Raw genomic sequence first — 26,246 nt, 5'->3', positions numbered from 1 at the left:
TAACTTCAGAGAATCTCATTGGTGACAAGGCAAATATTTTCGAATTTTTCAACTTTCTGAAGCAGATTGGACTTTTTAATCTTTTCTGATTTTATAAAAATTTTTGATTTTCCTATATAAAAAATGAATAGGCGTATTATAGCCATAGTAGCTTATGTGCCGTTAAACTCCCATAACAACAACAACAACAACCAAGTTGTGATCTGTGGGGCATAAAGGACCACTCACTTCGACCGTATACTTAGAAGGGTTGTTTGCGAGAAAAAGATCAAGTGTGTTGGCTGTATGGTTAGGATTGTCCGGTATCCAGACAATCCTAAATGAAAAATCTGTGCAAGGTCATTAGTAATTACAAAAGCCTCAGCATCTCGACCAGCTGGGTCGGTGTGTCTAGAAAACGTAAGCCAGCTGAAGTTGTGAACATTAAAATCACCAAGGAAAATTATCTCTTGTTTAGCTAGAAAGTTAGACTGGAGAAAGTCAACTTGCAAAGAGAGGAAGTCAAAGAGCTCCAAGTGATTAGTAGAGTTGGGAGAATGGTAGAGACAACAGATGAATTTGATACAAAGAGGTAGAGAGATTTTAAGCCAGAGAAGGTCGAAAAGAGGAGCTTCCAAATTACCAAGTCTCTGACAGGGAATATCGGAAAGGACATATGCACAAGTACCACCTTGAGGCGAAAGGAATCATACAGCAAATAATTTGGGCAACTGAGATGAGCAGTAGTTGAATCAACCAATAACTGAGATTCTGTCAGAAAAAGTACATGGGGTTTGTCAGACTGCAAGTGGAAGTGGACATCTTGAGATTAGAATTGAGACCACGTATATTTGTGAAATGAACTAGGAAGTGTTTGGGAGGTTTAGATCTTTTCGCAGATAAGCTTACTCTATTAGTTTGACAATTCGTGGTGTATTCAATAGTAAGAATATGCCCAGAATGTGGTAAGAATATACCCAGATCCTTGACATAATGTGGCCTCAACAACCCCCCCCCCCCGCATACACACTACTCAAACTCCCTCCAGTCACTATCTGGCAGAGTAGAAGTAGCAAGATTATACAATAGCTGATCCGGAAGCCTCCTAAAGAGTTACCAATAGGTTTGGTCCAGTGTACTAACTAGCGGTCGGCCTGCGAACACTGTTTTAGAGCTGTACCCCTTAAAATGTAAGGAAGATTGGATCTCGCCATGATGTTCATCATAATCTCAAAAGTCATCAGTCATACTGCATGATGGAAGAGGTGGGGAAGGGTTGACTGGAACTTAGTTCTGGAGACTAAACATGGGTTGCACTGCTTCAAGCCTACAATAAGGAAAGTGGTGGTATTTCACTGGTTGATGAGAGTCATCTACCACCTAGTATTGCCTGGTAACACAGAGGGGCGGCATTCCTCCATGTGGTGTGGGCACCACACCTTGACCCCTGGTCAAGGTGTGGCGCATAGCCTCCATGCACAGTGTGCTTGTGCATGGAGGTTATACCCAGGATTACTAACAGTCCTACCATCGTGAAGGTGCAAGCAGCCACTGGCTAAAGGCAAATTTCCGCACGTCTATCCTACATCTGTCTTTCCTCAATTTGTATTTATGCCCTCTCAGGTGATTATTCTGAGCAAGAGGAAGAATCCCATCCAGACCATCCAGACTTCACCGAAATTGGGTCCACTTGACTTGAATGTCAACTGAATATCAGGTCCATCAGCATGTTTTAGACTCCCAGGTAGCAAGTACAGCCTGTCTGGCATATCTGAAAGAATGTCTGTGATAACCTCAAGGACCAAGACTATTGATAATACAAGGAAACCAGTGTATAATCAATCACTTCAAGAATATTTGTTAGAGCCAAGGAATCGAATGCATATTTAAAGATGATTTTGCAGCCACAGGAGTTAATTTTTGTGGAAGAACTGGAAGCAGCAATATGATAAGCCAAAGAACAACCTTAAATATACCTCGAAGACTGGAAATATGATGTCAAGTTGCCTAAGTGTCAGAACTGATATACCTAAACACAGCAGAAGAATTTCTCATCTTGAAATAAAATATAAAAGCTCTACCATAGAAATAATTCTTTCTGTTAGTTGGTGTAAAGTGGTCTTGTATAATGCATTTTCCTCAAAATTAAACAATAAATATACCTGTCAATTCTTCTTATTTACTCAGAAGTTCCCAGTAATCAGGTGTGTTTTTTCTAGTAAGTTAAGTTTTCAATCAGGTTTATGTTATTTTAAAATAGCCCAAAATTATGGGACCTATCAAATTTAACAAGATAGACTTAACCTTTTACACAGTATGTGCTATACATACATATGTGTTTTGTGTGTGAGTGAGTGAGTAATGTGTGTGAGTGAGTGAGTAGTGTGTGTGTGTGTGTGTGTGTGTATTTTTCCTAAAGTTTTTTTCAAGTGCTTGTTTCAAATAAAATGTCTCTTTATGTACGATTCTCTGAAAATCTTCCAGTAAGTTCATATATCTCCTATCTATATTTCTAAGTAATTTAGCATTAGCATTAGTAGAGGCATTTGATGCAAGAAAGCAAGCTTATGCAGCATCAGCCAATAAAAAAATAAAAAATAAATAAATAAAAAATAACCACTTCCACTTCACCCCTCTGTTTGTTCGAAATACCTGTCCAGCTGAGCCTTAAACTTATTCAGGCTATCAACTTCCATGACAAGGGATGGAAGTCTGTTCCACCAACCAACCACCCACTGGCTAAAGGCAAATTTCCGCACGTCTATCCTATATCTGTCTTTCCTCAATTTGTATTTATGCCCTCTAAGGTGATTATTCTGAGCAAGAGGTAGAATCCCGTCAGCATTGAGCATGCTCAAACCATTCAAAGCTTTATACACCTCTATCAGATCACCTCGCTGGTGCCTAGTCCCCAGACACTGTAATTTGCAAAACTTAAGCCTTTCTTCGTTAGAGAACCCATTTGTTCCATTCACTAATCTTGTTGCCCTTCTCTGTACTCATTCCAGCAGCTCTACATCTTTCTTAAAATGAGGCCTCCAGGCCTGTATACAGTATTCTAAGTGCGGCCTGACCATTGCCTTATACAAGGGAATAATCACCTCCTTATCCCTGCTAGAAAAATTCCTATATATTATTGACAATACACCATGAGCTACTCTTGCAGCCCATCTGCACTGCTCAGAGAACTTCATATCTGCCTGCACAACCACCCCCAGGTCCCTTTCATTCTCTACCACTGTCAGTGTAGTACCACAGAGTTGATACGTTGCTCTGGGGTTGCTGTTTCCCATATGTAGTACTTTTCATTTGTCAATGTTTAACTTCATTTGCCACCTCTCAACCCATCTGCTCAACCTTTCCAGATCCTGTTGCAGCAGCAGCATAGTGTCAGTAGTGTCCTTGACAACCCTGCCAACCTTCGTATTGTCTGCAAACTTGGACATTAAGCTTGATATACCATCATCAATATCATTTATAAATACAGAAAACAATAATGGACCCAATACTGAACCCTGAGGGACTCCACTAATAACATTAGTCCACGATGAGCAGTGTCCATTGATTACCACTCTCTGTCTTCTCCCCCTCAATCACCCCTTTATCCATAGCAACAATTTGCCTCCTTTGCCACACTGCTCCAATTTGTGCAGCAGGCTTCCATCTGCAACAGTATCAAAAGCCTTTCTAAGATCCAAGTATATAATATCAAAGTTATTCCCTGCATCCAGTTCATTTGTGACTGCATCATAGTATCCAATCAAATTTGTCAGGCAAGACTTCCCCTTAACAAAACCATGCTGTGTGTGAGCTATAACTGAAGTCTTGTCTAGATGATTCTGCAGTGCTTCTTTAACCAGTGCCTCCATTAATTTTCCGGGAACAGAAGTTAAACTCATAGGTCTATAATTACTTTTGTCAACCTTTGATCCTCCTTTGTGAATTGGGGTCACATTTGCACATCTCCAGTCCATGGGTACCTCCCCTGAGTCCAAGGAAGCTCTTATAATTATGGCTAAGGGTTTGCTTACTTCCTTTGCTGCCTCCTTTAATATAACTGGATAGATCCCATCCACCCCAGGTGCCTTTCTTGTGTTTATCTTCAACAATTTCTCCTCCACTTTACTCTCAGTTATTACAAGATTCTCTCTCTCTCTAGCTTACTGCCAGAGTTGAATACACCTCTGGCATTCCCCTCGCTGAATAATTTTGATGTGTGAATGTCAATGCAAAATATTCATTTAGTTTGTTAGCTACCTGAGCAGGATCATCAACAGTTGACCCATCTATATCAAGTGGACCAATCTGATTCATCCCCTTCCTTCTAGAATTTACATAAGTAAAGAACTCTTTGCTGTTTTTCTTTGCATCCCTTGAAGGCATACTTTGTAGGAGCATGAAAGTGGATTTTAAAATTGGAGGAGATGACATCTGTAAGCCATCTGCCATTGAATACTGGAACATAGTTCTAGAGCGTTCCGGATAAAGCCAAATCTCTGTTAAAGTCTTCCAGTTTTTGATTTCTAAAAGTTGGCAGGTATGAATCATGATTGCACAATTCCAGTGCTAGCAACCGCCAGTATTTACCCCGACAAAGAAATTAGAAGATAGTTTCCACTTAGAGCAGATATAGTGCCACTCACCAGAGACAAAAGCCTGGAAATGCGCAAAAACCAAAATGGGAAATATATAATTTGATATAGTTTCAGAAAGTATTGTAGAATCTTAGTACAGTATTAAGAATTCTTCTACAATAAAGATATAGGTGCATTATAGCCATAACAGCTTATCACCAATAAACATCCATACCACACACACACACACACACAATGAAAATATCACAATTTAAGTGTAAAAACAAAAGCTGAAATTTACACATATGATGGAAGGTTGAATGCCTCCAGGTACAAATTTCTGCAATAACAGTTCCAACTCTTATGTTGCTTCCCCCCCTCCTTAATTGCTTTGAACTGACAGATAAATCTCTGATCTTTAATAATTGTGTGGTGTATTTAAATAATAGTGTGTTTTTTAGAATCCAAAACTTTTATCAGAATTAAGTGTCCAGCCAGATCTGCTTGATATAACAAGCAAAGATGATAATATGTGAAATTTATTATATTTTATACAATGAAAATCTGAATTTTTTAAAGTTATTAAATAATTTATCAAGCCTTTCAACTAACAAAGTTGGTTCAAATAATTCATCATCTGCTCTCTGTTAAAGAGAAGTGGAAAAATATGTAATGTACAGTAATGTCACAGAATTTCATGTGTGCGACATCATGAAATTTCAATTCCAAATTTCTTATGCTATTTACTAAATTTTAAATTTGAAGTGGGAAAATTTCTAATATTCACATTTATATTGGCAGTTATTAATTATATATGTAATAGGACTTATCTTAAGTAGCTGTAAAATTGGTATTTCTTAATGTAAATATGAAGACAAAACTCTAGCTTTAACTTAGAACATAGTATTTCCTAACAACATTAACCTGGTAAAAAAAGGGTGACCACTCTTGGACCTCACACCAGACTGCAGAGCAAGTCACAGAATACTGTCGAGCACCTTTGGAAAGGCGGACTTCCAGCATTGGCGGAACTAGTACTGGTAGCAGTGGTTCATCAACAGCTGTTCCTTTCACTCCACCACGTCAATTATCTGATGCTGAGAAATTGAGAAAGGTCATCATGGAATTGATAGAGACTGAGCGGACATATGTGAAGGTGGGTTGTTATCATTACTGTCTTTTTTTTTCTTTTTTTTTTTAATTTTACTGTTTCAGCAGTTGAGGTTGTATTACATTATCATTACATTGGATTTGCATTTATATGTCTATTTTTTCATTTCATTAATACATAGTCAACCTTTTTACCTAAACAGAAATACACTCATTGCACTATGTATAAAGTTTAAAAATTATTATCAGTCACATTTTTGATTCTTAATCTGTGTCATTTTATCTGCCTTCTGTGATCTTCTCTGTATGTACCTTCATTTCTGCACCACTTCTATCATATTTAGCCAATGATTTAGTTATTATTTTAGCTAGATAAGTCTCAAATATGCCTTGAAATATACCTCTGAACCCAGAACCTGTTTAGCTGCATTTCCAGTCGTTGCTGATTTACTTGTAGCATGAAATCTTCACTTTTCTGCACTTGTAGAAGTCTTATTTTGTTCCTTTTTTCTAAAAATTTAAGTCATTAGCTGTGTTGTTTAACTTTTGAAGGATACTTATCTCTCCTTTAATATTCTACTGTCATTTAACCGTTGCCATATTTGATGGCAACAGTTAAATGTGGGGAAGAGTATCGTACAGGACTTTTATCTGAATCTGTTCTTTACTTTTATTGCTTGATTGATAACCATTGTGTGAGGACACAATTCATTTAAAATCACTTTTGACCAGAAGTGTTCTGAACAAGATTGTTCTCTAAATATATAAGAGCTGATCATTTTAATTCACAGACTGAAGCTGTTATAGATTTAATTGCAATTATCATGGAGGTCTGTGGCTGCTCTTTCCTTCTTGAAATGATCTTTATGAAGTTGAATATATTTGCACAAACAATATACCCAACTACTAAAAGCATTCTGCACACCTTTGTTCTATATATTTTGTAGCATCAGTGTGGTTGTGGAAACTTTAAGTTCCCCATCTAAATCAAAACTTAGGAATAAGAAGAAAACGTGTGATACAAAGTCAGTAGAGTAGAGGCAGCACCTTTGCATCAGTATCCTGATACAAAAATTGTGGCAGTACCTTTGCATCAGTATCCTGATCACACTTTGCATTACAGCAACAGTATAGTATTGTCATAATTCACAAAAATAGCTTTTTTTAAATTGAAATTCAGGATATTTTTTGTTAATCACACAGCAAAGATTTTTGGTGGAACTTCATTGCATGCTTCACTGAAATTCATTTGTTCTTAGGAATTTTTGACACATTAGTTAATTTAGGATATAATGCTCAATTCTTGTGATATAGTGCCCAATTCATATAGTTCATGGTGTGTTAAATCAGTACAAGTGTGTATTTGTATGCTAAAAAATCTAAAATAATTCACAAAGTGCATGCTGTTTCCCCTTATGGAGATTGGCTAACTACAGCCCTGAAAAAAGGTCTTTACGAAATTCTCCAACAAGATTAGAACCAAGGCCATTCCAAACAAGTTACAAGTGATGCACTCACTATACTATCATATAAGACATATGCCTCCTTATTTAAGGTTCTACAAATTTTTTTTCTTTTTTTAGAATTTTTTCACCCTGGACTGTACCAGGCTGGTCTATTAACAGGAGAGGTTGCTTCTACAGGGATGGGATACACTTATATAGAAAGGGTGCAAGAATATTTGCTGATGCTATCAAGGCAATGTTAGGTGGGTCGGAAAACTGCTAGCTTGGGGGGGATGCAAGGACTAATAGATTAACAGTAGCCACTGGCAGAGGTGAAAGTGATTCTTGCACTGCTTCTATTGGAATACAATTGAGCACCAGCCTGGAAAACAAGATGCAGGGTATTTCAGAGACTGCTGGGAGTCATTGCGGTACAAGTAAACACATGGGTTGTGTTAGCGTAGCTAAGAATAGGAACAGGTTGCATGTATACTTGCATGTACATCAATGCTAGGAGTTTGGTAAATAAATTTGATGAATTTGAGGTATTGCTCAGAACATCAAAGGCAGATATTATTGGGATATCAGACATGTGGTGTCACACAGATATAAGGAATGCAGAACTGGAATTTGGTGAGTACAATGTGTACAGGAAGGGTAGACAGGATAGGAAGGAAGGAGGAGTTATGCTATTAGTTAAGAAACACATAAAATCCAAGGAAGTGAAGCCAGTCGACATCGCTGGACCGTGCAGTGTCAAGTCTGTTTGGTGTGACTTAAGCACTGGGAAAGGAAAAATGAGAGTAGGTGTGTGTTATACACCTAATGAATCTGATGAGTATAATGAGCAATTGTGCAGAGAAATAGATGGCCAGTAAATCAGAGTGTCTTATAATGGGGGATTTTAATTTCCCAGATATTGACTGGAATTTGTGGGTTGGTCACTCACACACTAGCAAGGCTTTTGTGGATTTATTGGATGATTGTTTTCTACATCAGCATGTTCGGGAGGCAACTAGAAGGAGTAATACTCTTGATCTGATTATCAGTAGTGATTCTTCATGCATTAGGAATCTGCAGATAAAGAAACCACCAGGTGGCAGTGATCACAGTGTGCTGAAACGGGATTTACTCAAAGAGTTAACTACCATCAGTGGTAAAGGGAAAGGTTTTTGCTTTAGTAAAGGTGACTATAGTGGTCTGATACAGTATTTCAATTCTATACGGTGGGACCAACTGATGATGTTACCAACAGCAAATTCAAAATGGGAAGCATTCAAAGAATTTATCTTGGAAGCTACTAGGCTTTACATACCAACTAAGAAATATTGTTCAAAGTTTAGGCCTAAATGGATGTCACATGAAGTAATGAGATATATGGCAGAGAAGAAAAAACATGCATGGGATACGTATAAATTAATGGGTGACATGGAAGCTTCCGGTAGATATAAGCTGGTCTGTAAACAAGTCAGAAAGGAGATTAGGCAAGCAAAGGCAGATTATGACAAATCCTTGGCAAATGATGCAAAGAAAAAAAATAACAAAGAGTTCTTTATGTCACTATGTAAACTCTAGAAGGAAAGGGATGAATCAGATTGGTCCACTGGATATTGATGGTCCATCTGTTGATGATCCTGCTCAGGTAGCTAACAAACTAAATGAATATTTTGCATCTACATGGAGGGAAATGCCAGTGGTGAGTTAAACTCTAGCAGTGAGCTAGTTGATTCTGTAATAACTGAGAGGAAAGTGGAAGGGAAATTGTTGAAGATAAACATAAAAAGGTACCTGGGTTGGATGGGATCTATCCAGTTATATTAAAGGAGGCAACAAAGGAAGTAATCAAACCCTTAGCCATAATTATGACAGCTTCTTTGGACTCAGGGGAGGTACCCATGGATTGGAGATATGCAAATGTGACCACAATTCACAAAGGAGGATCAAAGGGCGACACAAGTAATTATAGACCTGTTAGTTTAACTTCTGTTCCAAGAATATTAATGGAGGCACTGGTTAAAGAAGCACTGCAGGATCATCTAGACAAGACTTCAGTTATAGCTTGGACACAGCATGGTTTTGTTAAGGGAAAGTCTTGCCTGACCAATTTGATTGGATACTATGATGTGGTCACAAAGGAACTGGATTCAGAAAATAACTTTGATATCATATATTTAGCTTTTGATATCATATATCTTAAAAAGGCTTTTGATACTGTTGCACATGGAAGACTGCTGCACAAATTGGAGCAGTGTGGCATTGGAGGCAATTTGCTGCTATGGATAAAGGGATGGTTGAGTGGGAGAAGACCGAGAGTGGTAATCAATGGACACTGCTCATCGTGGACTAATGTTATTAGTGGAGTCCCTCGGGGTTCAGTGTTGGGTCCATTGTTGTTTTCTGTATTCATTAATGATATTGATGATGGTATATTAGGCTTAATGTCCAAGTTAGCAGATGATACAAAAGTTGGCAGGGTTGTTAAGAACACTAATGACAGTACGCTGCTGCAACAGGATCTACAAAAGTTGAGCAGATGGGCTGATGTTTAACATTGACAAATGTAAAGTACTACATATGGGAAGCAGTAACCCCAGAGTAACATATCAACTGTGTAGTACTACACTGACAGTGGTAGAGAATGAAAGGGACCTGGGGGTGATTGTGCAGGCAGATATGAAGTTCTCTGAGCAGTGCAGATTGGCTGCAAGAGTAGCTCATGGTGTCTTGTCAATGATATATAGGAATATTTCCAGCAGGGATAAGGAGGTGATTATTCCCTTGTATAAGGCAATAGACAGGCCGCACCTAGAGTACTGTATACAGGTCTGGAGGCCTCATTTTAAGAAGGATGTAGAGCTGTTGGGACGAGTACAGAGAAGGGCAACAAGATTAGTGAATGGAACAAAGGGTTGCTCTTACGAAGAAAGGCTTAAGTTTTGCAAATTGCAGTGTCTGGAGACTAGGCACCTGCGAGGTAATCTGTTTGAGGTGTATAAAGCATTGAATGGTTTGAACATGCTCAATGGTGATGGGATTCTTCCTCTTGCTCAGAATAATCACCTGAGAGGGCATAAATTCAAATTGAGGAAAAACAGATGTAGTAGAATAGATGAATGGAAGTTTGCTTTTAGCCAGCAGGTAGTTGGTTGGTGGAACAGATTTCCATCCTTTGTTGTGGAAGTTGATAGCCTAAATAAATTTAAGTCTGAGCTGGACAGGTATTTGGAACGAACAGAGGGGTGAAATGGGAGCGTTTTTTTTTTTTTTTTGACCGATGCTGTATAAGCTTGCTTTCTTGCATCATATGCCTCTACTAATGCTAACATGACATGATATGATGTTCACAAAAAGAATATTTTTGCAATAAAAAGGCACAAATGTAAGTGTCATATTTTTCTTGGTAGAATGGGTAACTCAATTTTTGGAGCACAGTGAATCTGAATAGTTATGCCCATTCAATATCTGCTTTATTTCTAATAAATAAGTTCTCTAGTAAATGGGTTCTCTAGTAAATAGGTGAATTGTCATCGTCAACTAGGCAACTCAGAAACACATTTTACCTGATTGGAGACCCCTTGATGTGGACATTTTACATGATTGGGGACCCCTTGATGTGGACACTTGTACATTGTAAGGAGACCTCCCAGTGACACTGCTGGGCCTCCAGATAAGCAGCACTGGGATTCCTCTGTGTTAGTCTGGAACCTAGGCCCACAGCCTAGGTTCCAGACTAACACATACGAATCCTGCTTGTTTACTGTGCACTGCAACCCATGAAAATTCGAAAAGGGGAATCCTAGTAGTTGTGGGGGCCCTGCATCAACACACCACTTTGGCCCCTGCTTTGAGAAGATGGGTGGTCCTGGAAGGCCCAGCCAGGATCAATCGGCTAGTTAGTTCACATGCGAGGATCAACCATGCCAATGCCACATCCCTACCCTCATGATCTGCGGAACAGGATTCGGGCTGGTTTCAGTGTGGGCATGATGTCTGCGTAGCCCTGGTGTCCCACTACAACCACATTTATTGCTTGCAGGGTAGTGGGGAGCCAATTTGGGCTCTGTAGTGGGTGGGGGAGTCCGGGCACTGAACCAAATAAATAATATTATGAATCCTGATAAACTTGTTTATTTAGCCGATGCTGGTCCTAACGGTTTCTACCTGCAAATACAAATAATGAAACAGATTACACTAATGCAGCAAAGAGACCCCAAACCGAAATACTGTCAGGGCTATCCCCAGATTTTTAATCATTCATTCTAACAGTGAAAAACCTATTGGGAAATTGTCACTCATTTTTACATAGAAAGGTTTAGAGGGGTTAGCAGGTTTCCCTAATTTGGTTAAGAGGCTTTGTTCTGAGGACCTTGAATGAAACAAAAAATGGCAAGCACTCTGAGCAGCTACTCAAGCAGCATCAATTGGAGAAATACTGATTACTGAACCACCACATAGAACATTAAATTTGAAAGGTGTCATTTTTAGAAGAATTTTTGAGGAAGAAATCTGCTCTGAACTAAAACCACAGGGAGTGATTGCTGTTAAAAGAATTTCCATGCATAGGGATGGGAAACTTGATCCTCCTAGAAACATCATCCTGACATTTAATTCACTGATGTCTCCTAATGGGATCAAAGTTGCCTACATCAATTGTCCAGTCCATGCACATATCTGAAATCCCTTACAGTGCATTAGGTGCCAGAAATATGAATACTTACAAATGGCCTCTTGTGTAGCACTTGCATGCACTCTATGTTGCAAAGGACCACAAAACTACATAATGTTCAGCCACAAAACTTACCTGCATTAACTGACAAGTAGAACACTCTGCTTACTCAAGAGCCTTCCAGAGGTGGAAAGAAGAAAAATAAATTCAATGACTTAAGGTAGAGCTGATCATATCATATCATATCATATCAGGAGGCAAGAAAAGCAGTGAAACCTATAACTATAATAAACTTACCTACTTAAGCCCGGGAAAGTATCAGGAACACGTTCCATTGGAACTTAGACTAAAATGACCATCCCTCCAAAGGAGCCATTCACTCCCATCACACAATACCTCTTAATCTCAAAAAAACCCACGCAAAAAGATCAATCAGGTGCCACTCCCATGTCAATATCCCCTAATGCTCCACCAGTAAAAAAAGCAATTTCCAGAGAAAAGAATAAGAAGCCTGAAGTACCCCCTAGCTCCAAGAAAATATGGATGTTGAGGAAGAGGAGGAATTACCAGATGATTCATTCTTGGAACTTTTTTTGTGGAGCAGAAAATGGGCACAGGACAGTATCCATACTTGCTCAAAAGAGAAAAATTCAAGACTGAGAAAATTAAGCCCTCAGCACTTCGGAAGCTGCCTAATGGTCCACCAAGCCAAAATAATACCTGAATTCCTACAGTGTAATTGTCATGGATTCCAGTGAAATACTGGAATCCATGACATTAGAGCCCCTCCTGCAAAAGCATGAGCCAGTTTGCTTTGGCTTGCAGGAAACATATTTGAAGGCAAATGAAAACCCATCATTTCATAACATTGTGATCATATGTAAGGACAGAACTGGAGGTGGACCTTCCCATGGAGGAGTCACCATCCTTGTAGTTACCCAGACCCCCATTCCAACCTGTGCCACTTTCTGCTAACTTAGAATTGACAGCAATCCACCTTATGGTTGTGTTCTTATTAAGAGCCATTTTTGTCAACTTTCTACAACACATGCATATGATCCATATTTTCAGAAAGAGAAAACAGTAGCTAAAAATAAAACATTAATTTTGGAACAAAACAAACTCTGTTGTACAATCAAGAATCATTAAATAAATTGGGCAACACTGTAGCTTGTTCTGATTGCGTATACTACATCACAATAAAGCATTCGGATTGGGAAAAAAATTGAATTTTTATTGAACACTATAACCACATCCCCTGCATCATTCCATTGTTCTGCTGCTTCTTCAACTGGGCAAGGATCAATCAAATCCACACAAATAATTCAGTCTCACTTTCTAGGTAAGGTTTTGGAAAAAATTATATGTGGTCTACTTGCTTGATACCTAGAACGTCAAAACTTGAACAACAATCAGTTTATATATTTATTGACACCTGGAGCAGCCTTTCTACAGAGAATATATTCTCTGTAGAAAGACAGCTCCAGGTGTCAGTTAATAAAATACAATTGTGGATTTCACATAATGGTTGCCAATTATCCCCACAGACGTCACTGCCATACACTTTTTCAAAAAGTGTAAAATGCATCTTGAACCAGATTTCAGATTGGGAGGTCATCCCATACAAAATCAACCCCAGGGGCTCACATCTGGTGAGTATGAGCTTGGCACACTCAGGGATCTGAGCTGGATATCATCATTCTTCTCTTTCTTGGTGACTCCTTTCTATTTCTGACTCTCTCTCTCTCTCTCTCTCTCTCTCTCTCTCTCTCTCTCACAGGGTAACTTGGGAATTTTTTTTTTGGCTGGTGCAGCATAAGCCTTAGGCTTTCTTGCACCTCGTGTTAGATACTGAAGTTAACTTTTTAACCATATACAGTGTATATGAATTATTCCTTAGAAAAAAAATGTAATATCCTCAAGGTACTTGCTGCTATATCATGGGGTGCTGTTGGTTATAAATTGCATCATTTGTAGCAGTCCATAATCCAAGACTGGATTGTAGTGCTACAATATATGACTCAGCAAGGAAGTCAGTAATTCAGTCACTAAGCCTATTCAATGTAATGCTCTTAGAATAGCATTAGGTGCATTCTAGAAGCAAACACCCACAGTATAGGTTCCAGTGGCTAACACCAAAAGAACCTGAGGTTAGTCTTTAGGAAGAGCTGAAGTACAAGGTTCTTACCCATGGATCTTTGTGACAATGAGTGATAGGCACAGGTCTAGCTCTGCCCACTGGTTTGGAGTGATTGAAAGATCTAGTTATGGGAAGAAAATCGCTTCCTGATTTTAAACGAGTGCCCAGAGGGACTAATCGGGAAAACTTTCCCCCTTTGGCACTGGTTTTAAATTGGAAAACAAAATGTTGTACAGGACTAGATAGCAAAAATGGCATTCGCTCTACCCAAAATTATGGTGATTAACAGCCAATCACAGTGAAGAAGTGGGAGGAGATAGACCTGCCTATCACTCATTGTTGCAAAGATCCATGGGTAAGAACCCTGTACTGAAGACTGGTCAGATCCAGTAAGTTTGCCATGAGCTGCAACCCGTGGAAACTTGTAAAGGAGGGATCCTGGTGGTTGGGAACCAGCTTCAGCACACCACTTTGTCCCTTGCTTTGAGACCACTGCTAGCCCTCGGGTTGTCATTCAGGATGAATTGGCTAGTGGGTTCAGCCACAAGGGGTCAGCTGTCTCAATGCCTGCTCTCACGATCTGAGGAACATGATTCAGGCTGGCAACACTACAGGTGTGGTTTCTGGGTGGCCATTCCAAACAAGTTTTCCCTGGCCTCCCCACTCCTAAGCATATTTATTGCTTGTTGGTTCTCCAAACACCATGAGCATCTCCTTATGCCCATGGTGAGTGGAGACCCCAAGTTTTAAAACAAAACAAAACAAAATCTTTGTGAATCCTGATAAACTAAATCCTTCTTCTGGGACCCTATCAACATTCCTACCAGAAAATAATAACACTCAAACAGACACCATCACTTCGGTGAAGAGGCCAGAACAAACTGAAGCCCTGTCACATCCAAAACCTGGATGCCTAATAATTTACTCAACTAGTGATAAGGCCATAGTACCCTTCTTTATTCAGAATGCTTTGAAAGGTTGGTAGGCTTCCCTAAATCTTTAATATTGACTGTGTTCTGGGACATCCTCATTGAAATAAAATGTAAAAAGCACTCCAAACAGCTCCTCTGAGTCACCTCTACTAGTGGAATGCCAATTACTGTAACAACTTCAAGACATTGAACTGATCCCAGGGTGCAATCTCTGAATGGAGTCTTCTTGAAGTGTCTGAACAGAATATCTGTTCAGAACTAATCGCAAGGTGAGACGGCTACAAAATGAATGTTCGTACATAGGGATGGGAATCTAGTCCCAACTAAAAACCTCATCCTTACTTCCAATACACCAATGACTCCTAACTCTATTATAGTTTGGTGCTTCTGCTGCACAGTACAGCCATATGTACCAAATTCTTTAAGATGTCTGAAGTGTCAGCAGTATGGATACTCACCAAAAATGCCCCATCATGATGCCATTGCTTATGCTTGGTATAATGCAAAGGACGGTGAAATTACATCATGTTCAGCTCTGAAACTCATCTGTATCAACTGCCAAGGAGAGCACCACACATACTCACAAACATACCAGAGGTGTAAAGAAGAAAAGTAAATATAGAAGCTTAAGACATATCTTAACATACCAGGAGAAGAGAAAAGCAGCAAAACCACTAAATAGCAATAATCTTTGTGAATCCTGAATTTCAGTGGTATTTGCTTGCAAGGAGAATGTACTTTTGATGGCTTGATCCAGTACACTGTCAAGATATTTGTGTTGCTACTGGAGCATTTTGGACATTTCCTCTCCACATTTTCTATGCAGAAGCAAATGAGCCGTCTTTATTCCTTTGATGAAAGCAGTTGTCCCTTCAGTGGTATGTTTCATTGGTATTTGCTCGCAAGAAGCAGTGTACTTTGATGGCTTGATCCAGTATATTGTCAAGATATTTGTGTTGCTACTGGAGCATTTTGGACATTTCCTCTACACATTTCTATGCAAAAGCAAATGAGCCATCTTTATTCCTTTGATGAAAGCAGTTGTCCCTTCAGTATGTTTTTAAACTAAAATCCCTACCAGGCCATCCTACTTGGACATCCACTTTTGATCGATGCTGGAAAAATCTTTATAACACTCATCAGACTACCAACCATCTTTTTGGTATTCATATCCAAGAGCTGCTCATGTCACAGTACACAAGGTTGCCCTGTCACTGGTACGCTGCTCATGTTCTAGCCCGTGACTTCTCCTTTAATATCTAGGCGAAAAGTGACATTCCATCAGTCTACCTGCAACTGTACTCAGTACACTAATTTGAACATTCTGAGTTCTTGCCAGTGTACACTGGTGATGGTTCAAAGTCAGAACTGTCATTGGGATCTGCTGTTGTCTTTGCAGACCTTGCAATCTCCAAGGAGACTTCATCTGATTGGAGCAAATTTACTGGAGAGTTGCATACTATAGAGCCACACTTAGGTTATGTAGAAACTTTCCACAAATTAAAAATGTATTTTATATACTGATTCTATCAGTTCATTGCAGGTCTGATCATTGATAAGATAAAACTCTTTACCAGTCCAGCATACAGCAGAGGTTACATTGTCTTTTTGAATCAGATTTCTTTATTTTCTGCTATTAAATCCTCAGCCACATTGGAATCAGGGAAATTGATATGGCTGATATTGCAGCCAAAATTAGCAGTGGCCCTGAATAGCCTTTGACTGTTAGCCCCCTATATGGACTACTGGCAAATAATGTGAAAGAAACTATATTCCCCTGGCCCCGGGTGCAAAGCGATTATGACCGAGCAATTTCTCTCTGCTTTCACTGCGATTCTCAAAAGGTGAATTCTAGTTCTCTGTTACATTCTTCTCATTAATAAATCCTTTTATTTAATAGTAGCTCTTTTTTTCAAAAGTACTGATCGAGAGTAAGAAAGGAAAGCAACCTTTCTTTTTTTCACATTTAATAGACTAACTCCTACTAATTTCGCTTGGTCACACCAGGCACTGCTCCTGCCTCCCTGTGGCGGGGCCAGTAACCTTGGCAGAAAAGATCATCTGCCAGGGGCTAAGAGGAGCCAGCATGGAACAAAATATGTTTCCATCTATAGAGTCGACAAGCTGTCGGCCGCGCCTCTGTAGCCAGGTGGGAAGGAGCAGCAGTGCGTAGCACACGCTTCTTGATTAGACCGGGGTTCGAGCCCATCACCACCAAATACGGAAGATGCGGAAAGGTCAGGGAATGACCACCGCATATCCCGGAGCAATATGGCCTTAGTTGCTAATGCTCCTAAAAAAAAAAAAAAAAAAAAAAAGCTGTCGGCCAGATACTGAACATGAACATGATTCGTCACAAGCAAAGAGGTTGAAAACCAATCCCTCGATGACAGACTTACCAGCATTTTTAATAATGCACTCACAATCAGAACAGCCTCTCAGTAAGTTATCCCCTTTTCTAATCAAAAACACCTGGAAAGTATTGCAGGGTCTCCCAAGAGTTAAGAGACTGCAATCAGGGGACTTACTTGTTGAAACTCTAAACCACAGGCATTCTGAAAAACTACTAAAAATTACAAATTTTGCTGGTATTCCAGTTAACGTAACTCCACATGCAACCCTAAATACATCAAAGGATGTAATATCTAGTTGGGACCTGATGAATGTGACGGAGGAAGAAATTAAAGAAGAGCTTCAGGAACAGAATGTAATCGCTGTAAAAAAGAATTATGGTCAAAAGAGACAATATACTCATACCTACCGGAAATATCATTCTCACCTTTAACCGTCCAAATCTGCCCTCATCAGTAAAAGCAGTGTATCTTCTTTGCCGCACTCATCCTTTCATGCTCAATCTGTTGAGATGTTATAAATGCCAAAAGTATGGCCACTCTCAAACAACATGCAGAGGCAACCTAGTTTGTCCTAAATGTGGATCCTCCGATCACATTCAAAGTGATTGTTCAGTGAAAGAAATGATCTGTCCCAACTGCAAAGGCAACCATCCTGCCTACTCTAAGACATGTGAGAGATGGAAAACGGAGAAAAAAATTGTGAAATATAAAGTTGAAAATGAGGTTAGTTATCAGGAAGCAAGAAAATTAATTGCACCCAGTATACCTAACCGTACCTATGCCAGTATCACAAAAAAAATCAGACAATAGCCACGCAAACTGATGTTACCGTTCCACATAACATATCAATCTCCGACTGGGCTCGAGCTGTCCTCTCTCAGCAAGAGTCCAATGCCCTGAAGCACTCCAACCAAGCAAGTAATATGCCTCTTAAGATTCCAGTAAAATCTCCTCCTCCACCAGTGATTGCTACTACTTCGAATAATCCTAGTTCATCTTCAAAAAAGATTATTCGGGACACATTGATGGATCCAGAGTATTCATCCAAACAGGAAGATCCGATTCTGGAAATATTTGTAGAAGAAGAAGATATGAACACAGGTCACCCTACATTTCCAAAAAGAGATAAACCAAAGCCAGAACACCATAAGACAGTCACGTCAGGTATAGCTTCTTCTTTTAAATTCAAGTAATGCCTAACATCTTGCAATGGAATTGCAGAGGCTTTCATGGCAACATTGACGACATTCATTACTTAATTAACAGCTACTCTCCAGTTGGTTTCTGCCTGCAAGAAACTGATTTAACTGCTCAAATTTCCATTTCCATAAAAAACTGTCTATAGACGAGATCGGAATACATCCTATTCTGCTCATGGTGGTGTAGCTATTTTAATTAGCTCAAGGATTCCAGCTAGGCAAATCACTCTCCAAACCCAAATTGAAGCTGTCGCTGTGCATCTGATTACTCAGACTGCTTTAACACTAGTCTCAGTTTATCTCCTACCAAATCATACTTACTCTTATAATGACATTAAAGAACTTTTATTACAGCTACCCTCCCCTATCTGCCTGTTAGGGGATTTCAATGGCCACCACCCTTTATGGGGATCATCTAAATTAGACAGATGTGACCGACTGATAGAAACTTTACTGGAAAAACAAACCCTCACTCTTCTTAATAGTGGCTCGCACACCCATATACAGTTACCTAATGGACAGACTTCTGCCATTGACCTATCGATTTGCTCCCCAATACTGTTTTCAGTCATGCAGTGGTCTGCTGTGGATAATCCCATGGGCAGCTATCATTTTCCAATTGTTTGTAATCTGAAGACTACACAACCACCATTAGACGAACCCTGCAGGAAATGGAAATTTTCTAAAGCTGATTGGGACAAATTTCAGTCAGCAATCACACTGGACAAAACAATTATACAACTACATCCCATAGATGAAGTTACCAATTATATCACTTCCTGCCTTTTATTTGCAGCTAAAAGCTCAATTCCTTTATCAAATTCCAAGACTCGATGCCATTTCAACTGTTGGCAGAATGAGGAATGCACAAAAGCGAAGAAAGAAAAAATGAAGCATGGAATATATTTCGTCGAACTCCAACTACAGTTAATCTTATTAACTACAAGAAACTAAAGGCAAAAGCTTGTCTCATTCAATGACAGGCCAAGAAAGATTCTTGGATTCGGTTTGCATTAACTATCAATAGAAACACGAACCCACGATTAATATGGAAGAAAATTAGGCAGCTTTCCGGGACGTTTCCAACTGTTCCTTCCCCAATTCTTTCCTGCAATGGTCTAGACGTCTCTGCTCCTCTGGATATAGCAAATGCCTTAGGCAAAACTTTTGCTCATGTCTCAGCTGCTTCCACCTACACTCCGGAATTTCAGAAAACTAAGACCACCACAGAACAGAGAGACATAAACTTTCGAACCTCACTGCTACTTCCATATAACCAGCTGCTCCAATACTGTGAACTTTTGCAAGCCATCAGAACAACACGCAACAGTGCCGCTGGGCCAGATGGGATATATTATGTTATGTTACAGCACCTTGATCAGAAAAACTTACAAATGCTACTAGCCTTCTTGAACTGAATCTTCCTGGGAAATGTTTATCCCACTTCTCGGCACCATGCTACAGTTCTGGGCTTTTTGAAACCTGGAAAAGACACCTCCATTCCTAATGGTTACAGACCAATATCTCTGTCCTCGGTAAAATTCTTGAAAAAATGACCCACAGTCGACTCACTTGGATCATTGAAAGCGAACATCTACTAAGTAATAGTCAGCATGGCTTTCCCCAAAACAGGTCCTCCTTTGATCTGATGATCAAGGCTGAATCTGAAATTCGCAATGCCTTTGTTAAAAATGAACACCTAGTTATGTTCTCCATAGATATAGAGAAGGCATTCGATACTACCTGGCGTTATGGAATTCTCCGTGACCTCCATAATCATGGTCTATGTGGCAGCCTGCCTATATTTATTAGGAACTTCCACAAGAGCAGATCTTTTCAGGTCCGATATTAAAATTCCCTTTCTACTACATTCTTGCAAGAAGAAGGAGTACCACAAGGGTCAGTTTTGAGTGCAACCCTGTTTGCCCTCAGAATTGATTCCATCACAAAAGAACTCCCAAATACTGTAGAGGTGTAACTTTATGCTGACGATCTTTCTCTTTCTTGCCATTCACAGAATATGAGACCTATCGAAAGGCAATTGCAGGTGTCTCTCAATAAAGTACAAAAGTGAGCTTAACTCAATGGATATTGTCTCTCCCAACAGAAAACAGTTGCAATTCGCTTTTGCAATCAATGCAAACTGCATACGGATCTTGAACTTCGGATTCCACCATTCCGATTGCCAGCAATATCAGATTCTTTGGACTAATCCTGGACAGTAAGCTGAACTTCTTTGAGCATGTTAAATTATTACGTACTACCTGTCTCAAAAAGATCAACATGCTAAGAGCTTTATCTGCCCTGTCTTGGGGAGCAGATCATATGACTTTGCTGCTTTTATAGAGCATTGATTAGATCCCGTTTAGATTATACTGCTCCAGTTTATGATTCTGTCCGATGGAGTGGAGTACGCTGGCTGGATCCTATTCAACATAATGCACTGTGGATTGCAATTGGTGCATATAGGACATCTCCAACTCATAGTCTATACATTGAAGCTCATGAGCCCCCTCTGCATCTCCGCAGAAAAATGCTGTTACTTAAATATGCGGCCAAAATACAGACTTACTCTTTGCATCCTATTCAGCCATACCTTTTTAATCAACCACTAGTTACTCTCTATAGAAATAAACCAAGTAAAATCCGACCAACTGGCCTACAGCTCCTTGAAATATCACAGAACTGGAATGTTCCTCTCCACAATAGGCAACAGATAAACAATTACTGTCGTCCACCGTGGACCCCCTTTCCTCAACTGACCTGTGATACTTATTTTCTACAATGGGGAAAGAATCGCCTACCGACCCTGAATGTGCAACAACTCCATGCTAGCCATATTCAAAGCTGTGCTGACTTCTTGCCGGTATATACGGATGGTTCCAAATCTCTTTCAACTGTTGGAGTAGCAGCAGTGTTTCCCTCTGCTATCATATCAGCTTCTCTTCCACCTGATTATAGCAGCTTTTCAGCAGAACTGTATGCAATACAATTAGCTCTAGAAAATTTGACTCTACACCCATCTGCAAAATATATAGTTTACACTGACTCTCTCAGCTCAATTAGAGCAATGCAGAATCCCTCTCAAAAGAATCACCATATTTTAATGAAAATCAGGAGTTTGCTATTGCAAATTGATCACCATCAACAACTAGTAAAGTTTTGCTGGATTCCAGCACATTCAGGCATAAAAGGAAATGAACTGGCTGATATATTTGCTAAAAATTCATCAACCTTAGACTTAACCTCTGTCTTCATTCCAGCTTCTGATTATAATATCATAATTCAAACAGCATACCATGCACAGTGCACAGAGCTATGGCATAAAGAAACAAATAACAAACTTTTCCATTTGAAACAGGACCCAAAATTATGGCACTCATGTACTCAGACAGTTCGCCGAGAAGTAGTAGTACTCACATGGATTAGAATATGGCATACCCATCTGACTCACCTCCATCTACTCACCAGTGATGATCCTCCTCAGTGTTCACACTGCTCTGAACATCTAACAGTCAAACATATTTTTATTGACTGTCCACATTATCAACCACATCGTACTTCAATACTTCAAAATCTGACTAATCTTCAAGAACCGTTGACATTACATCATATCATAGGAGAGGAGGCAAATATTAAGGAACTTTTCTGCTTTTTGAAACAAATTGGAGTGTATAATCTTTTATGAATAGGTTTCAGAACTGAAATGAAAATGAACTGCTTCGTTCTTAATTATTTTCTGATATAACTACGAATAGGTGCACTATAGCCATAGCAGCTAATGCGCCAATAAACACACACACACGCACACACTATTTTCCCATTGGTGCATTCCTGGCTTGGGCAGGCTTAATTAATTATTAATGAAGCCTGCTCAAGCCTGCTTCATTAATCATTACTTATTAATGACAGTAATGACCCTGCCAACCTTCTTATCGTCTGCAAACTTAAATATTAACCCTGATATACCTTCATCAATATCATTGATAAATACAGAAAACAACACTGGGCCCAATACCGAACTCTGGGGGACTACACGAAGAGCAGCATCCATTAATTACCAGTCTCTGACTTTCCCACTCAACTATCATTTTGTCCATTGCAGCAACTTGCCCTTAATGCCATACTGTTCCAATTTGTACAGTAGTGTTCCATATGCAACAGTATCAAAAGCTTTCCTGAAATTCAAGTATATGAAATCAAATTTATTTTTTGCATCCAATTCCTTTGTGACCACATCATAGTATCAAATCAAATTTGTCAGAGAAGTATGACCCTTAACAAATCCATGCTGTGTCTGAACTCTAACTGCAGTCTTGTCTAGTTAATCCTACAATGCTTCTTTAACAAGTGACTCCATTATTTTCCCTGGAACAAAAGTTAAACTAACAGGTCTGTAATTACTTGTGTTACCCTTTGATCCCCCTTTGTGAATTGGCGCCTCCATAGCCAAGTGGGCAGGAGCAGCAGTGCTTAACACACGTTTCTTGGTTAGACCAGGGTTCGAGCCCATGACCACCAAATATGGAGGATGCAGAAAGGTCAGAGAATGACCACCGCATATCTCCAGAGCAATATGGCCTTAGTTGCTAATGCTCCTAAAAACCAAATAACTAACTAACTAACCTTGTAAATTGGGGACACATTTGCACATCTCCAGTCCATGGGGACCTCTCCTGAGTCCAAGGAAGCTTTCATAATTATGGTTATGGGTTTGCTTACTTCCTTTGCTGCCTCCTTTAATACAACTGGATCGATCCCATCCACCCCAGGTGCCTTTTTTATGTTCAATTTCAACAATTTCTCCTCTACTTTTCTCTCAGTTATTACAAAATTCTTTAGCTCCCTGCTAGAGTTTGATAAGCTTTTGGCCTTCACTTCCCTACAGACTTCCTCATGTGTAAATATAGATGCAAAATACTCATTCAGTTTGTCAGCTACCTCAGCAGGCTCATCAACAATCGAACCATCAGTATCAAGTGGACCAATCTGATTCGTCCCCTCCTAGAGTTTACATAAGTAAAAAACTCTTTTCTGTGTTTCTTTGCATCCTTTGCCAAAGATTTCTTATAATCTTCCTTCGCTTGCCTAACATCTGTTATTTGATTACATACTAGCTTATATCTACCACTGGTCTTGGCGCATTATAGCCTTAGTAGCTGATGCGCCAATAAAACCAAAAAAACCAAACCAAACCATATCTACCATAGTCTTCTGTCTCACCTGATAATTTATATGCATCCGATGCATTTTTCTTCTCTGTCACGAGTCTAATTAGTTCATCTGCCATCCATTTAGGCCTAAACCTTCAACAGTATATCTTTGTTGGGACAAAAAACTTAGTAGCTTCTAAGATTACTTCCTTGAATGCTTCCCATTTAGAATTTGCTGTTGGTAACATCATCAGTTGATCCCATTTTAAAGAATTTAAAAACTGTCTGAGACCACTGTACTCACCTTTACGAAAGTGAAACTCTTCCCTTTACCTTTGATGTTTAAGTAAATCCCACATCAGCACAATGTGATCGCTGCCACATAGTAGTTCCATTATCTGCAGATTCTTAATGCATGAAGAATCACTGCTGATAATCAAATCAAGAGCATTACTCCCTCTAGTTGTCTCTTGAACATGCTGCTGTAGAAAACAATCATCCAATAAATCCATAAAAGCCTTGCTAGTGTGCGAGTGACCAATCGACAAGTTCCAGTCAATATCTAGGAAGTTAAAAAAATTCCCCATTATAAGATAATCTGATATACTGGCGACTCTATTTCTCTGTATAGTTGTTCATTGTACTCATCAGAGTCATTAGGCATATAACACATTCCTACTGTCAGTTTTGCTTTCCCAGTGCTTATGTCACACCAAACTGACTCAACGTTGCACTGTCCACCCATGTCAGATGGATGCACTTCTTCAGATTTTGTGCATTTCTTAACTAACGGATTTTACCCCTCCTCCCTTTCTGTTCTGTCTATCCGTTCTGTATACATTGTACTCCCTAAATTCCAATTCTGCATTTGTTATGTCTGTATAACACCACATCTCTGATATCCCAACAATATCTGCTTTCGATATCTTCACAGCACCTCAAATTTATCAAATTTATTTACTATACTCCTAGCATTGGTGTACATGCACCTATTCTTACTCTTAGTTATACTAAACACAGCCCATATATTTACTTGTTCCATGATAACTCCCAGCAATCCTGGAAATCTCCAGCACCTTGCTTTCTAGGCTGCTGCTCATTCCAATAGAAGTGCAAGAATCACTTTCACTGATGCCTGCGGCTACTGTTTCTTTAATTTATTAGTTTGTGAATCCCCCCCCCCCAAGCTAGCAGTTTTCCTGACCCAATTAAAGTACTAGGGGGAAAATATTCTTGCCTTCATCATTACTAATGATTTAGATGACATCAGAGAGATTAAAGTACAGGAACCATTGTCAGAAAGTGATCATGTAATCATCAGCTAGAAGATTAAGAAAGATGTTGCAGTAGTTACAGGTAAAGGTAAGGGTTTTAACTTCAGAAGAGGTTTCTTTGACAGTATAAGATGCTATATGGCATCTGTGAACTGAGCAGATTGCCGAGGGATGGAGAATACATTTGAATTATCTAATACTTTTAAAGAAAAAATCACAGAAGCCACAATATTTAAGAAAATATTACTGGAATAGGATGCCTAAAATGGATGACTGCAGAGCTGGCTGGTGAAATAGAGCAGAAAAAGATAGCATGGGACAGTTACAGGGCAATGGAAAGTACTGAAGCCTACAACAGGTACAAATCGATCTGTAATAGTACCACAAACAAGGTCATGGAACCCAAAGCTGCATATTTGAAAGCAGTGACTAAGAGAGCAAAAAATGGCAATAAGGAATGAATTTTTCATGTATGTGAATAAGGAAGAAAAAAGAAAATCAGATTGGACCATTGTGCAATGGATGTGAGAAATTCTTAGACAACCCAGGTGATGTTGCATATGAATTGAACAGATACTTTGCATCTGTCTTTACTGACAAAAGACTCTTCGTGCTAAGAAGAGGCTGTGCAAATGAAACTGAGCCATATGTAAATAGTGATGTTGTAATTACAGATGATTGTTTATTAGACCAGCTCTTGAGCATAAAGGCAAGTAAGGCTCCCGGTGTTGATGGCATTTACCCTGCAGTTTTGAGGGAGAGTGCGAGGGAGTGTATTGAACCACTGAGGTTAATTATGAGGGCATCTTTAGACTCAGGGTAAATTCCTTTGGATTGGATAAGTGTTAATATATCTCCAATGTCTAAGAGTTTAAATTCTTAGAACCACTAGGAAGAGGGCATCTTTAGACTCAGGGGAGATTCCTTTGGATTGGATAAGTGTTAATGTATCTCCAATAGTGGTTCTAAGAGTGAAAAACTACAGCCCAGTTTTCTTACCACTTCAGTGGTAAGAAAAATCTTAGAGCCAGTGGTTAAGAGCACAATCCAAGGACATTTAGATATAGATATGGCATTCTGAAGGACACACAACATGGCTTTTTTTTAAGGGTAAATCATGCTTAACTAACTTAGTAGGCTATTTTGATACAGTTACTTGTGAGCTGAATTTAGGGAATAATTTCAACATAGTTTATTTGGATTTTAGCAAAACATTTGACTCAGTCCTTCATGAGAGGTTATTGTATAAGCTTAAACAGGTTGGGATTACTGGTAGATTCTAAGAATAACAGTGGTAACTGTTATTATAATAACAATATTGTTATAATAATAACAATATAATAACAATACCACTGTTATTTCTCATACTCATAAATGACATCGACAAAGGGATAGGTGTGATATCGAAATTTGCAAATGA

General features: G+C 39.2%; 1 protein-coding gene across 7 annotated transcripts in view; it reads left to right on the top strand.

The window, feature by feature from the left end:
• The window catches only part of LOC150091454 (protein still life, isoform SIF type 1-like), a 1,372,582-nt gene that overhangs the window by 1,044,485 nt on the left and 301,851 nt on the right, over positions 1-26,246 (top strand). For 5 of the 7 annotated variants that reach the window (XM_090375616.1, XM_090375656.1, XM_090375623.1 and 2 more), the window contains one exon: positions 5,491-5,709. In XM_090375616.1, coding sequence (XP_090231742.1) covers positions 5,491-5,709 — 219 coding nt within the window. The remainder of the gene's footprint in view (positions 1-5,490; positions 5,710-26,246) is intronic. The other 2 variants (XM_090375640.1, XM_090375631.1) reach the window with 1 other exon arrangement.

The sequence above is a fragment of the Mastigoproctus giganteus genome, chromosome 1, assembly GCF_048544385.1.
Source record: "Mastigoproctus giganteus isolate SK-2022 chromosome 1, ASM4854438v1, whole genome shotgun sequence".
In the NCBI taxonomy this organism is placed as follows: domain Eukaryota; kingdom Metazoa; phylum Arthropoda; class Arachnida; order Uropygi; family Thelyphonidae; genus Mastigoproctus; species Mastigoproctus giganteus.
Note: the sequence above shows the minus strand (reverse complement) of the source record. Positions and strands in the feature narration are given on the sequence as shown.